The sequence below is a fragment of the Felis catus genome, chromosome B2, assembly GCF_018350175.1.
Source record: "Felis catus isolate Fca126 chromosome B2, F.catus_Fca126_mat1.0, whole genome shotgun sequence".
Classification (NCBI taxonomy): Eukaryota; Metazoa; Chordata; class Mammalia; order Carnivora; family Felidae; genus Felis; species Felis catus.
The window spans coordinates 144,110,923-144,127,390 of NC_058372.1; the positions used below are offsets into that span (position 1 = coordinate 144,110,923).

The 16,468-nt window shown below is 38.0% G+C and overlaps 1 protein-coding gene across 6 annotated transcripts in view; it reads left to right on the plus strand.

Moving 5' to 3' along the window:
* The window catches only part of MAP3K4 (mitogen-activated protein kinase kinase kinase 4), a 113,038-nt gene that overhangs the window by 10,222 nt on the left and 86,348 nt on the right, over window positions 1–16,468 (plus strand). For 4 of the 6 annotated variants that reach the window (XM_045058326.1, XM_045058329.1, XM_045058327.1 and 1 more), the window contains exon 1: window positions 15,267–15,292. The exons of 1 other annotated variant lie outside the window; for it this stretch is intronic. In XM_045058326.1, coding sequence (XP_044914261.1) covers window positions 15,282–15,292 — 11 coding nt within the window. In that variant the 5' untranslated portion in view covers window positions 15,267–15,281. Of the gene's footprint in view, window positions 1–13,140; window positions 15,293–16,468 lie in introns of those variants that run through there. One more of the 6 variants, XM_045058331.1, reaches the window with a different exon arrangement.

Below are 16,468 nucleotides of genomic sequence, written 5' to 3' on the forward strand. Positions count from 1 at the left end.
ATAAAGAAGAAAGTAACCCATCACAATCTTACCACCTAAATATAGTTACCATTAACATTTTAGCATTTATTTCCTGGGTTTATCTATGTGTGTGGTGTCTATGTGTGTGTGTGACACACATACATAAATACATATATGCATATATACACACACATTTTTTTCTCCATACAGTTTATCTTCAAAAGCTACCATATCATGAGCACCCTCTTTGTTGTAAACATATTTAATGACAGAGTATTCCTCCTTATGTATATGCCATAATTTAATTGTTCTTTTTTTCATTAAAATAATTTTTTTTAATGTTTTATCTTATTTTTGAGGGACAGAAACAGAGTGTGAGCAGGGGAGGAGCAGAGAGAGAGGGAGACACAGAATCTGAAGCAGCTCCAGGCTCTGAGCTGTCAGCACAGAGCCCCATGCAGGCTTAAACTCACAAACCGTGAGATCATGACCTGAGCCGAAGTTGGTTGCTTAACCGACTGAGCCACACGGGCGCCCCAGTTATTCTTGAATTGTTGTATAATACATGTTTCCACTTCCTGTTAATGACTTGATAAAAATCTTTATGTAAACTTTTAAGTATTTTAGATTATTTCTTTAACATAGATCACTAGGTCGTAAGATATTTAGAGTTTTAAGACTCTTGAGACGTCGCCACGTTTCCTTTTAGAAGGTACTCAGTTGTTTTACTCATACTGATGTGAAAGACAAAATGCACTGGATAATCTCAGTTACAAAAGCATAGTTTACAAAATTATGAGTTATGGATAGTTAAGAGAAAAGAGGTTTCTTACATAGTGGGACAATGAAACATCAGTTCGCTAACAGTCTTCTAAACAAAAGCCATAGTCATCCTTCATCAGTGCATTCAGTTCTAGGCAGTTCTGGTTCTGCTTGCTGTTTACTTAGTAGTTTTATGAATCCATCTTCTCGACTGGAGTTCAGAAATCCTGACTCAGTCCACTGGTATGGTCTTAGAGCTGTTGAAACATGCCATCAGAAGCCTGTACCCAAAAGTGCCTGGCACAGTCCTTTTCCCCAAGCTTTGGGACAGCCCTTCTTTGTTGAAGATAGGCACTCAGGCCTATAGCCGATTGCAAGTGCTTTCTGGGAAACGACAGAGTATAACAAAAACCTATCTGTAGGTGATGGGAAACTTGACATGACTCTGGTTAATTTATTACTGCTAAGTTTCAAAAGTATAAGATCTAGTGGGGATTCATGATAAGATTGAGGCAATGGATAAGAAAATTTGGTTGTTTCTGTGACATGCAAAACAAGATAAAAGTCAGTCCAAAAATCTTTAGATAAAATATTTATAAACATAATGGTTAACTTTCCTGTCAAGAAAGAGTGGGTATTATGTCTAATTTATGAAAACGGAAAACATTTAATCTTTATAGAGAAAAAAGATCTTCACAGGTAACATATAATAGTCCAGATATAATAATATACCAACAATATACTAAATATACAGTTAGAATATTCCAAGACTATATCAAGAATACCAAGTAAAGAGATTCTGTAAATCTGGAACAGGTCTTAAACATCTATGTGTATTTATAAAATTCCACAGGTAAGTGATAATGAATTTCCATTTGAGAACCACTGGCCCAGATAATCCTAGATTCAAATTAAAGAACTTGGGACAGGGGAGCCTGGGTGGCTCAGTCAGTTAAGCGTCCAACTTTGGCTCAGGTCATGATCTCATGGTCTGAGTTCGAGTCCCGTGTCAGAGCCTAGAGCCTGCTTCAGATTCTGTGTCTCCACCTCTCTTTGCCCCTCCCCCACTACTGCTCTGTCTCTCTGTCAAAAATAAATAAACATTTAAAAAATAAAAAAAAATAACTTGGGACTAAGTGAACAATATAAAAAACATACCTGAATTATGCCTGAATATGGCTGTTGTCTAATATCCAGCAAAGTAGGTCCAGCACTCTGATCTAAGCGTGTTGTGGACAGCGAGGGCGTTGATAATTCTGTAAGAACTTCTCCTACAGCAGGCCATTTTTGAAATACTATGACATCTTACCCAGACGAATTTAACCTAAGCATCTCCTCTGATTTGGTAACTCATCAACATAGTGACACATCAAATAAATCTTATTATTTCTAGCACCTCTCCTTTTACAAGAAGAAAAAACAAATCCTTTGTGATTTTCCAAGGCCCCTGTGGGAAATCTCCAAGACAGTTATAGGTGTAAAAAAATATACTATTTAGGATTTAATTTTGGGAAGGCAAGTATAGAAAGTTGTCAGGAGTTCTGAACACTTTGGTTAAGATAGGATTATGGCTTACCAAGAAGTGATGCTTGAGTATATATTTAACCAAAGTAACAATAAAGATTTTCAAAGTAAACATAGGGGGTGCCTGGGTGGCTCAGTTTCAGCTTAGGTCATGATCTCGAGGTTTGTGAGATTGAGCCCTGCACTGGGTGGGGCCTGCTTGGGATTCTCTCTCTCCCTCTCTCTCTGCCCCTGCCCAGCTTGTGTGATGCTCTCTCCCCGCCCCCTAAATAAGTAAATAAAATTTTTTAAAAAAGTGAACACGGGCGTAACATGACTGATTGTAAAGGACCTTTCCTGCACGAGAAACTTTTGCTTTCTTAAACAATGAAGACCAGTTCAGGCAGTTACAGTATGGGAGTGTTCATTAATGGAGAGTGTCTCAAAGAGGAGGGAGAAAGCTTGTTTTATGAAACATGGAAGTCATAGAGGAAGATAGAGGTGGGTCTCTAATAGGCAAGGACATGGTGGCCCCTCAGCTTAGCCATTTCTTGGACCACAAAAGGGTGGAGGGTTTCTTATTGATCGCTGTCATCCAGGAGCACAGAGCTCAGATGAAACTGAACAGTTTTCACAAGTGTTATGTGTAAGTGCCCAGCTCACCGTGTTTTATTTATAACATTGAGTATCTTCATTTGTGTCAAGTAATTTGAAGTAATTTACTTAATTGTGAATATCTGGACATAGCTTTTACAGGCTCTAAAAAAACTCCAAAGAAATTTTTTTTTCTTTTTTAAAAATTGCTTTGGTTCATACTTATTCATGTGCTTTTGCTCTTGGATAGACTTCATTTTTGGCTGCCTAATGTTCATTTAACTTACTGAAATGAACTTCTAAATAGTATTTCATCAAATATAAGATGCCCTTGATTGTCAGATGCACTATGATTTTATATATCACAAGGGAAAAAATACTGCAATTAAACTATGACACAGTGCTTTTTATATCATTGTAGGAAGTAGTGTAATATCAGAAATGTTAAGATGTGGAAAATGCATGTTTTAAAATCAGTGAAATAGGGGAAGGTCTTGACTCCCATTGTTTTTAAACTTGATGTGATATATATGGTGGTGTATATACAGAGGAAGCTGCTGGCTTCTACATGATTCTGATAAATTCACGAAGAGTATAAAGGAAGTGGGATGGGGTAGAAAGAAAGTGGGATGTAGTTAATTTTTATTACAGAAAATTTGGAATAATCTCAGTCTACCAGTGGGAACTTTTGTTGTGTAGCAAACTGGATGCTGACTCAGTTCTCTGATGTTTCTATTCCAAGAGGCTGTTGGTGATCTTAATTTAACCAGTCCTTTCTTGGACTTTTAGGGTGTTTCCATTTCTTTTCCTATTATAAACAACGTTATGGGCATTCTTTTTAGCTCAATCTTTTTTTTTTTAAGTTTATTTATTTTGAGAGCGAGAGCGAGCGAGTGTGTGCACATGTGGGGGGGGGGCAGAGAGGCGAGAGAATCGCAAGCAGGCTCGGTGCCGTCAGCACAGAGCCCGACGTGGGGCCCCGTCTCACGAACCGTGAGATCATGACCTGAGCTGAAATTGAGTCGGCACTTAACTGACTGACCCACCAAGGCGCCCCTTTTTAGCTCAATCTTTATGTGTATCCAGGATGTTTTATTAGGATAAAATTCTGAAAATGTAATTGCCGTATCAAAAAAATATGCTTTTATATTCTTTAGTTACAGTCTGCTATCCTTTAAATACAGAATTTTACATAGTGAGTTTATATATAAGGGAGGCAACGGTACAGGCTGTTGGCAGAATTTGGTAATACAGAGATGAAAGAGAGGCCAGTTGACCCATTAGGCAGGACCTGGTAAGTTCTTCAGGTTTTTTTTTTAAGTTTTTAAAAAAAAATTTTTTTTTTCTTCAAAGTTTTATTTTATTTTTTTTTTGGGACAGAGAGAGACAGAGCATGAACGGGGGAGGGGCAGAGAGAGAGGGAGACACAGAATCGGAAACAGGCTCCAGGCTCTGAGCCATCAGCCCAGAGCCCGACGCGGGGCTCGAACTCCAGGACCGCGAGATCGTGACCTGGCTGAAGTCGGACGCTTAACCGACTGCGCCACCCACGCGCCCCTTTTTTTTTAAAGTTTTTTAGTAGTATTTCTTGTTGTATAATATAATACAAATACTTGCGTATGTGTGAAATGGGTAGCCTGATAAATTATCCAGCAGTGCACGTGCTCTGATGTGAGATCACCCAGGTGAAGAAGTAGACCGTGAGCAGTCTCCTAGAAATCCTCTCTGGCCCCCACACAGCCACTTTTCTGCCTCTCCCCATTACCTGGACACTTGCTGATATTTTCCAGCTTTCATGCAATATGATGTTTTGTGAAATTCACCTGTGTGGTTTGTTTTGGGTAGTCATGGTTCTTTTACTCTTGATGCTGTAAAATATGTAAAATGTTCTGTTGTGTGGATGTATCACAGTGTATGTATTCATTATTTTTTAACCATAGTAACCATCTCTTTTTAAATTAAAAAAAATGTTTTTACTTACTTTTGAGAGACAGAGACAGAGCAAGAGCAGGGGAGGGGCAGAGAGAGAGAGAGAGAGAGAGAGAGAGAGAGAGAGAATCCGAAGCAAGCTCCAGGCTCTGAGCTGTCAGCACAGAGTCTGAAGCGGGGCTTGAACCCACGAACCATGATATCATGACGTGAGCCAAAGTTGGATGCTTAACTGACTGAGCCACCCAGGTGCCTCAGCCATAGGAACCGTCTTTAAGTGTGCAGTTCAGTAGGGCTTTATGTCCATTCATTCACACTGCTGTGCATCAAGTCTCTAGAACTCTTTTCATCTTGTAAAAGTGAGACTCTGCTCATTAAATAACAGCTTCCCACCCCCCCCCTTCCCACCACTCTGGTCCCTGGAACCCCCATTCTACTGTCTTGTCTGCTTGTCTCTTCCAGGTTCCTCATGTAAGTGCAGTCATACAGCATTTGACTTTTTTGTGACTAGATTATTTCACTTAGCATAACGTCCTCAAGCGTCATCCGCGTCACAGCATGTCAGAACTTATTAAGGCTGAATAATATTCCCTTGTGTGTATATACCACATTTCGTTTGTCCATTCATCTGTCTGTGAACACTTGGGTTGCTTCCATCTTTTAAGGTTTGTATAATTTTAAAGATCTTTGATGTATATTGCCAAATGCTCTTCAGAAAACTTGTGTTCAGGGGTGCCTGGGTGGCTCGGTCAGTTAAGCGTCCGACTCTTGATTTTGGCTCAGATCATGATCTCACAGTTTGTGGGCTTGAGCCCTGCATCGGGCTGTGCACTGTTAGCTGTTAGCACAGAATGTCTCCCTCTCTCCCTCTGCCTCTCCCCTGCTTGCTTTCTATTTTTCTCAAAATAAATAAAAATAAAATTTGTGTTAATTTTCACTAGGAACATGTGAGCTTTGTCTTGCCATTACAATGATCATTAAAAAAAAATTTTTTTTAATGTTTATTCATTTTTGAGAGAGACAGAGTGCATGTGGGAGAGGGACAGAGAGAGAGGGAGATACAGAATCTGAAGCAGGCTCCAGGCTCTGAGCTGTCAGCAGAGAGCCCGACGCAGGCCCAAACTCAAAAACCATGGGATCATGACCTGAGCCAAAGTCGACACTTAATCAACTGAGCCACCACCAGGCGCCCCTACAGTGATTATTTTTAAGTCTCTGTTAGTGTTTTGATTATTTGTGAGGTTTAACTATGTCAATTGGTTACTTACATTTCTTCCTTTTGTGTCTTTTTTTTTAAATTTTTTTTAACGTTTATTTATTTTTGAGACAGAGAGAGACAGAGCATGAACGGGGGAGGGGCAGAGAGAGAGGGAGACACAGAATCGGAAGCAGGCTCCAGGCTCCGAACCATCAGCCCAGAGCCTGACGCGGGGCTCGAACTCACGGACCGCGAGATCGTGACCTGAGTCGAAGTCGGACGCTCAACTGACTGAGCCACCCAGGTTCCCCTTCCTTTTGTGTCTTAAAAATTATTTATATATCGTTCTTCTTGACTGTGAACTACTTGAGGGTAGTAACTATCATCTTAGACATTCTTTTTATCCCTGAACTGTCTAGTTCTGTGTCAACTACATGAGATGCCCAGGATGTGTTTGGTAAATTAATGAATACATTTGTGTGTGGTTGTATTGGGACCTCATAAGACTGTATCCTGATACAGGATAATACTGTCCTTATGGTACTTTTTGGTTTGTGACCAGTTATGAAAACATTTCTGAAAGTAGTTGCATAGAAAACAGTCTCAAGTAGTATTTGATAACTAGACTCAAGTAACATTCGATTAGAAGTTATCTTTATTGTAGGCTTTTTTTTTTTTTTTTTTTACATTTCTTAGGTTAAACCAATATGTATTAGTTTTTTCAAATAGGCAGCTTTAAATAAAAGTCATTTTGATCTATTACATTTCTTTTTTCTCCTTAGACCTTAGCCCATCTAATCGTATAATTGCCTACCCCTTTATTTTCTTTTAGGTAGAGTAGATAAGCTTGATGATACTATTCAGTCTAGGCTTAGGATCATACCATTAATCACTTTGCTGTATGGCTGTTTTTAATCCTTGTTAAGTACTCAACCACTAACAGTTTAAATATTTGGACAGTTTCGAAGAGAACTTATCTTGCCACATATGGGTGTCTGATACAAAGCATTTTGTGCAACTTTGACTGCTCTGGAACTTTTGAGTTATGTTCATCGAAGGCTATGAGGTTGTCCTTTGGTGTGGCTTTGATTATGCTTTTTGTGCCTCTTACTCCTTGGGGTGTTTGGAGCGGATGCTCCTTGGAGGATCCTAAGGCAGCTGTCAGAGTGAGAACTCTGACACTCTGGTGACTTTGCTTAGACACCTCGTGGGTGTGTGATTCCAGGAGTGCTTGTCGGGGAGTAAGTGAGGAGAGCCCCAAAGAGAAGGGTGAGAGCATTGGCGGGGGTGGGGGGGCACAAACGAGTGGGGAGAGGTGGGTACCAACATGCTTCCTGACTCACAGGAGCAGTCACTGTCCCAACAGGTTTATACAAGGAAAGTCTTACGAAGAATTATAAAGGAAAATGCTTTTAAGGAAAGTTTCTTTGGCAGCATATGTCAAATAAACTCCTTTAGCGAGAGGTTCCCAAACAGGTGCTCAAATTATCAGCCTGCAGTGAATTGATAAAATGACAGGGTGGTGATGTTTTTCTATAAAATTACACTTATTTTCCAGGCTAAATTGTATGTTTTTGGAGATGATGGTGGCAGTAGATTTTATGTATTTTCTGTATCTTTTACTTGGCAAAGCAAAATGGTGGCAACCTCTTATTGTTTGGTTGCCTTTCAACACCTCTTCCCCCGCCCCCAGTCACACACTTAATTTTGGAAATCATGTCTTGAACTAAAATAAATAATTTAGAAGTTGTTTGATTACACTCACTTATCTGATGAAGCAGGATGTCGGAAGTAAATTGGGGAGAAATTCTTCTGGAAATATCAGAGATGTCTGCCATGAAGTTCAACTTCAGAGCTGAGTTTTTACTTTGTAAAAGAGTTTTGCTTGGCTCTTTGAATATCCAGAGGTTACTGAACAGGAAACCAAAAGGAGTATGTGCGTATTGAGGAATGATTTCTAAAAAGGGAGACTGGCTGGCCTGACTGTGCAGTGGATTTAAGAACCCCACCTTAACTGTAGTGACAGGTAGTCAGTAGTAGTTTGTGTCCTCATCCCGTTTTAACTATTAAATATCCTGTACCGTTTATTAATCTCCCTTGAGCCCGGCTCATGAATTAAGTGTCAGGCAGTGATAGGCCAGACCATGGGGCGGCTAGTGGTGGATAAAATGAAGACATGCCTTGACCTGGTGACCAGGCCCTCTGCGGGCCTTGATTAGCCCCACGGAGCTTTGTGAGTTAGAAATCTCCCCGCCTTCAGGTTGAGCTAGAATCAGGGAGGCCACAAATTTCAGTTAATCCCACCGGTGAAGAGACCTTACGGTGCGTCCCCACACACGTTTGCCCTTCAGCAGCAGCCAAATTTCAGGCCGACGCTGGCGGTCCAGGCCAAATAGACCCGCTGAACTCCTTGCCTCTTAGAATTCAGAATCTGCATTCACACTGACCATCTTGCCAGTGCCTCAGTGCGCTGTGTTCTTCCTCAGCTTCTCGCCTTTCCTAGATTGTTTCCTGGGTGTCAGCTGCTCCTTCCTGCCTTTTCCACTGGAGTCCTTCCCGAAGGCACTCCGCTTGCAAATATCCCCACACTCCCCCAGACAGATAGTAGTTTTATTACATAATAAGCATGGTGTAAAATGTGCCTTGCCTTCAGGGGATTTATAATCTAGTTAAGGAGAAGAGATAAAATAATGGAAATTTGATAACTCATAGTCTGGTGCAGAAATGGTGATAAATTTACACCTGCATCTACTTGTGTGCCGTCATCTGAGTGCTGTAACCTGCTGTTTTACGTAACGATGACAACAAGCTTGTAAAATAGATGTGCATTTTTCAGATGAGGAAAATGAGACTTTAAGAGACAGATTAGGTGAGAATACCTGGAGCTGGGACTCATCTGTATTTGTTATGCTTCAGAGTCTATGGTTCTCTATCTTATGTGCTACGTCCTTAGGCATAAATGTGAAAGGACATGGTGAAGGATCTAAACAATAGCTTGTTTTAGCAAGAATACCACAAGAATTTAATTGCCAAATGCATTATGCAGGAATGGGAAGAGGTCTCTTTAGGCTGAGGTGGGCATGTTATGTTATCTGAATGTACTGTGAGCGATTGCCATGTCAGTAAAAATATTGAAACATCGTTTTTAATTGGCTCCATCATACTCCTTTTTATGGTTATACCATAACCTATTTAAGTTATTACCAGTTTCTGTTTTAGATAGGACTGCAATCGGGGTGCTCTTGTAAAATTAACTTCTGAATGTAGGATTCAAAAGGAGTCTTTTGAACACTTTTAAGATTTTTAATATCTATTGTTAAACATTTGCTTTTGGGAAGATTGTACAAATGTACAGTGGGCCACAAATAGTACTTACTGTACTTTGCCCTTTGTAGCTCTGAGTATTATAAGAAGCCTTTACTAATTTAATAGGTCAGAAGGGGTTATCTGGTTTTAATTCGAGTGTCTGGTTACTGGTGTAGGTGGAACTGTTTTCATGTTTTATTGCTATTTAAATTTGTTTTGTGAATTATCTTTTTGCATTCTTTGCTTATTTTCCTGTTGATGTCTTAGGGTTTTTCTTGCCAGATTTAGTGAGCCTTTTATAAATTCAGGACAATGTGTTCTTTTTCTCCATTTTAGCTTTTAATATGGCTTAGTTTTTTAAAAATATATTAGCGTTTTAAATGTTCACACGGTTAAATCCTAAAAAAATTTTTTTTAATGTTTATTTATTTTTATTTTTTTTAACATTTTATTTATTTTTGAGAGAGACAGAGACAGAGTCTGAGCCGGGGAGGGGCAGAGAGAGAGGGAGTCACAGAATCCGAAGCAGGCTCCAGACTCCTGGCTGCCAGCACAGAGCCCGGCGTGAGGCTCAAACTCACAAACTGTGAGATCATGACCTGAGCCGAAGTTGATGCTTCGAGCCACCCAGGTGCCCCCACATAGTTAAGTCTTTTAGTTTTCTTCCATTTATTAAAGCTAGAGAGTCCAACACATGAAATTAAGGGAAAATAATTTTAGACCCATTTTCTGGAAAAATAACAAATATTTATTTATTTGTAAATATTTGTAACATAACATAAATATTTATATATAAATAAGTATTTATAACATAAATATCATTTTCTGTGATATTTTCTGGAAGATTACTGTAGGCTACATGCAAGCTGTAAAGGAGCTTATAATATGGGCTTTATGTATTTTTACATCATTGGAAACCTTCTTGCAGTAAGTTGTGCACATAGTAGGTCCTAACTGTCGATGGAATGAATAAGAGTTAATTCAATGAATTATCACTGATAACCACTTCAGTAAATTTCACTGGTTCTTGGCACCTTTTCCTCTGGATTCTCTGTATGCACTCATTTTCTGAGAACTAGTGAACTAATAAAAAGACACAGGAGTGCCCTTTCTTTTAGGCTTATATTTCTACTGCTTTTTGCCTCACTGGTACTATATGTTACATGCCTGGTAAGAGCTTTGTTCCTGGAAATGGTATTTGAGTGAGAGTTAATGTAGAACCTGTCGTAATATCCCAGTTTCCCTTGTTTTATTAGAAATATTCGATTGCCTTCCTCTCAGATCCTGCTAGTTTGCTAGTGCTTTTTCATTTTTTTTTTCAGAATTTGAATAAGTGATTAAATGAGTTAATTTGGTATGTGGAGATCTGTACCATACAGTTTTCCAAATTTATTACTATTCACAGTTTCTTTAAGAAATGAACAGGTGAGATAGACTTTCTTGGTATTAAGGTGCTAAAAGCTTGTACTAACCTTAGTGTATATATATTTGAATTCTGGACTATCGAAAGCATTGCACATCTAAGTTATCAGAAAGTAGTCAGAATTGTAATTTACGTGGAGCATAAGAGAACTATAGGAGTAGGGATCTTGCTTTTATTGTTTTGTTTTGTTTTTTAAATAGCTTTCTGTGCATCAGGAAGTCTCTGATTCACATCCAGGTGTTCCCCCCAACCCCAAGGGGAAAAAAAAAAGCAAAAGAAATAAAGTAGCTTTATTGAGATATAATTCATATACCATATAATTCACCTATCTGAAGTGTCCAGATCAACTGGTTTAATACTTTCACGGTTTAATACATCTGTGAGTGTATATGTGACCACTACCACACTCAATTTTAGAGCATTTTAATCACCTCAAAAAGAAACTCTACACCCTTTAGCTATTGCCACCCTCAAATCCCCATGCCCTTCAACCCTAAGTAACCATTAATCTGCTTTCTGTCTCTGGATATTTGACTGTTCTAAACATTTTATATAAATTGAAGGATACAACATGTGGTCTTTTGTGATTGACTTCTTTCCCATAGCATAATGTTTTCAAGTTTCATCCATGATATGCCATGTATCAGTCTTAATTCCTTTATACGGCTGAATAATATTCCTTTTAAAGGATTTAATATATTTTGTTTATCCATTCATCATTTGATTAACATTGAGTTGTTTCCACCTTTTGGCATTATGAATAATGCTGCTATAAACATTTATGCACAAGTGTTTGTGTGGACACGTGTTCATTTTTCTTGGGTAAATACTTAGGATTGCAACTGTTCCATCGTATGTTTTCCAGTGTGACTGCACCATTTAACATTCCCACCAGCAGCTTAGGAGAGTTCTGATTTCTTCACCTCCTGGCCCACACTTGTAATTACCTAACTTGTTGATTATAACTATCCTATTGGGTATCCAATGCCATCTTTTGGTTTTGATTTACACTTTCCTAATGGTGGTGAGCATCTTTTCAGATGCTTGTTAGCCATTTACATATCTTCTTTAGAGAAGTGTCTATTCAGATCCTATCTCCATTTTTAAATTGGGTTCTCTGTCTTTTTATTACTGAGTTATAAGAGTTCTTTGTATATTCTTGATGTGTCCCTTATCAGATATATGATTAGCAAATATTTTCTCTCGTTCTGTGGATTATCTTATTCACTTTCTTGATAGTGCCTTTTGATGCACAGACATTTTAAATTTTGATGAAGTCTAATTTATCTATTTTTTTCCTTTGTTGCTCATGCTTTTGAGTCCATATCTAAGGATCCATTGCCAAATCTGAGGTCCTACAAATTTACCCCAGTTTTTGGGTAAGAGTTTTATAATTTTAGCTCTTACATTTAGATCTTTGATGCATTTTGAATTGATTTTTGTATATAGTGTGAGTTGAGGGTGCATCTTCGTTCTTTTGTATGTGGTTATCTGTTTATCCGAGCACCATTTGCTGAAAAGACTCTTCTTTCCCCATTGAAGGTCTAGGCACTTTTGTCAAAAGTCCATTAAGTTTATATCTGGACACTCAGTTCTGTTCCATTGATCTATGTACCTATCATATGCTATAACCACACTGTCTGAATTATTGTTACTTTTGTAGTAATTGCAACAGGAAATCGGGAAGGTGAGTCCTTCAACAGTAGTCTTTATGGGATTGTTTCGGTTACCTTTATCTTCTAACCCCTTGTATCCCTGTGCCTAGAATAATGTTTAGGATATAGTAACTATTTGTAAGTATTTATTGCAAGGATGCTTTAAAGTAACTAATTCAGCTTCAATTTAAGCGGTAAATTGATTCTTTAAAAAGAATTTTCCAGCTGTAGCCAACACTTTTTCAGTATATTTTGTAAGATACCTCAGTTCCTTATTATTTCTATCTCTGTTAATAAAAGTTTCTAGTAATGCAATATATCGTGGGAGTATGTTGCTTTATTAAAGGTTCTGTAGGCACTGAGGAAAGAATCATAGATGAAAAAAACATCAACAAAAGTAGTAGTGATTAACCAACACAATATCAAGCTGTAAGGAAGTATTGAGACTCAGTATAGTTAAAGTTATTCTTGTAGAAGAGGGATATACTTGTTTATTTAAGTATAAATTTTCAGAAATTGAGTGGCTTCTTGGGGTGCCTGGGTGGCTCAGTTGGTTAAGCGTCCAACTTCAGCTCAGGTTGTGGTCTCATGGTTCGTGGGTTCGAGCCCTGCATTGGGCTCTGTGCTGACAGCTCAGAGCCTGGAACCTGCTTCAGATTCTGTGTCTCCCTCTCTCTGCCCCTACCCTGCTCACACTCTGTCTCTTTCTCTCTCTCAAAAATAAATAAATGTTAAAAAAATTATAAAAAAAAAGAAATCAAGTGGCTTCTTGTCTTAATATATTAGAAATTTTGTTTGGATGATTGTAGCTAAGTCAGAAAAATATAGGGGCATTTTTTTTCTGTTAATGATTTTTTTCCCCCTCAGCAGTAGAAATTAGAGTAATAGAACTTCTTATAGTTTTTCTGACAAGCAGACATGAGAAACTGCCAAAAATGCTATGTATTTGTTTGGTGTTCTGGTGCCATCTATAGTTGAAAAGTATGTCATTTTTAAAATATTCGTATATTTAAGTGATATCAGTTTTGTGTGTTAAATCTTGTTTTAGATCTTTTATCTTCCCTTCTACAATTAGGTTTACAAAGAGTCTTTCTGATCTTATGTAAATTATAGAAACTGGGACACAAAGTGTTTTAATTGCTACAAAATAAATGGGTTGGATTTGGCTATTTGCAAATATTTTAACCAATAAAATGAAATGTTTCCCTTCTTATATTAATTTCTTTGTTTTTAAACAAAATTTTCCCTCTTCTTTGTTTCCTAAAGTAACTGCTGTATGATCCTGTCATAAAATAGTTAGCTATGTTGTGAAATTAGTCACTTTGAAAGTTAAGTATGGCTTTTGCTTATATGTAAAACAGAGTAGATAGAGTACCATTTTGTTTTAACACTAAATAATCCACAGAGCAATTTTTAAAATAAAAATTTATACATATACTGCCTTTTAGTGGTATATAATAAACTATTCCTATCATACTTTGGATAAATGTAAATACAGAACAACTCTTTTCAGACACTGGATAATGGACTATACGGGATTGTCCTCCCTGAGACAAGGGAAACAAATGAAGAGAGCCCTGTAATTACCCTGGTTTTCTGCCCGCAAACCATTCTAGACTGTGGTGCAGGCAGGAATATCCGCAGCAAAGCAGAGTAGTCTTCTTGAATTGAGGATGCAGATTGGAGTTCAGGGAGACTGAAGTGGTTGGAAGTTGAGGGCAGAGTTCTGTAGAGAAAGGAATGATATAGAAAAAGAACTCCAGAAATCTACCAAAGACTTCTTTGAGTGTTTGAATACAAGATGCACTTGTGTAGAGTAGAAACTCTACAAGGTTAAGCAAAGAGCCACTGGAGAACTGTGAGCCAAAAGGTGCCCAGAGTTCACATGGGACTTGGAGGTATTTGAATTTCCAGTGGTCAAAGTGAAAAGTTCTTGTTTGTTGGTCACTGGGACATGCAATAAAGATATGGAAGATTCACATCTTAGTAGTAGAGTCCTAGAGTAAAAGCATGTCTGGAATTAGCCTACCCAAGCTTGAAAACAAACCTTGACAGGATAAAGTGGAATTAGAAATAACAGCTTGTGAAAAAAAAAAGAAAATGCCAAATGGTCTCTAAAGGAAGATAACAAAATTCAGGTAGTCAGTTGCATAAAATTATAATGTCTAACATGTGACCAAAAATTACTAGACATGTCAATAAGCCCGAAAAGATGACCCTTGACCTAGAGAAACAATCAATAGAAACAATCCCAGAAATTTCAAAAATGATAGAAGTAGAAGAAGGAATTGTTAATGTGGTTGCAATTCAGCTGTTTAAAGGAAAACATGAACGAACATTGGAGAAAAATAAATAGATAAAAAAGACCACATGGAACTTCAAGAGATGAAGAATAGAGTATCTGAAATTACAAATACACCAGGTGGGATTTTCAACAGAACAGACCCTATAGAGAAAAAATTACTGAACTTGTGGGCCTAGAAATGTCAGTGTTGTAAGATGTAGTACAGAGAGAACAAAGACCAGAAAAAATGAAGAGAACAACAGTGACACATGAGGACGTATCAAGCAGTCAGCATTGTGTAATTGAAGTTCCTAAAAGAGGAAAGAAAGGGGGAAAACAGGGAAAAGATTAAGAAATAATGACTGTAAATGTTTCAAATTTGATGAGCACTATAAACCCATAGATTTAAAAAATTTGATGAGGCCCAGGAAGGATAAACACAAAGGCAACCATCACTGGAAAAATCACTGCTTAAATCTCTTGTTCTTCTGTAGTTCTCTAGTTCTTCTCTAGGATTTACTTATTCTTAAATTAACTGTGTTACAAAATTAAATGTTATTTTAATTAACCACTTTTGCAGGGAGTGTGGAGGTTCATGTCATCCTAAACCTAAAACAACAGCGTGTCACCAAAGATTGAAAATGATTTTCTTATTTGGTTTGCTTCATGACCATTAGGTGAGTTTTAAGTCAGTTTTGTGTGAAGCCAGTATTTGTGGTTGGGAGGGGGTTTTCCTCCGTTCTTGGCTAGTGTGGCTGTGCCCTTGTAGCTTGAGTATTGATTTTGAATTAGTTATGCCTCTGAAACCTCATTCTCTGAGTGTCTAGTACATGTCAGGATGAGGTATTTTGAAAAGAGAACTCTGCTAAATGTGTGGTAAATATTCTCTAGGTCATTGCTTCTTTACCTTTTTTCGGTCATAGATTGTATTTGAGAATCTGATCAAAACCGTAGACTCTTGACTCCTCTGAAAAATGCACGTAATAAAAATTTGCATTAGTTTCAGGGAATTCGTGGTCTGATGATTGAGCTATAAGGTAATATAGTTTTGGGGTGCCTGAGCGACACAACTGGTTAAGCATCCAGCTCTTGATTTCGGCTCAGGTCATAATCCCTGACCTCAGTGTGGGATTGAGCCCTACATTGGGCTCTGTGCTGAGTGTGGAGCCTGCTTAGGAATGTTTCTCTTTCCCTCTGCCCCTCTGCCCTGCTAGCAAGTGCTCACTCTCTCTCTGTGTGTCTCTCTCAGATAAAAATTAAAAAGGGGCACCTGGGTGGCTCAGTCAGTTAAGTGTCCAACTTCGGCTCAGGTCATGATCTTGTAGTTTGTGAGTTTGAGCCCTGCGTCGGGCTCTTTGCTGACAGCTCAGTGCCTGGAGCCTGCTTTGGATTCTTTGTCTCCCCCTCTCTCTGGCCCTCCCATGCTCATGGTCTGTTTCTCTCTGCCTCTTAATAATAAACGTTAGAAAAAAAATTAAACAAAAATACAGTTTTGATACGTTAACTCTTTTTGTGTTCCCTATATTTTTTGTACATGTTGCATTTAAGTGTATACTGTGAGACATTCTTTTCTGAAACCGTAGGTGGTGTTTATTTTTGGCACAAACAAGACTTCTAGGCTCTACATTTCCAGTAAATTTCACGTTGGCCTTATGTATTCAACCACAGTTACCAATTATGTTCTCTTGAGTGAAGAAAGCTATATAATTAAAAATGGGAGCTTTTATTTTTTTCTTCTAAAATTGTTTTAGACCCATTTACATTTTTTCCTAGTTTACATAGTTTTTAATTAGAAGAAAATTATATTTTTCACGAGACAACTTTGTGTACGTGTATATATCTTTAATTACGTC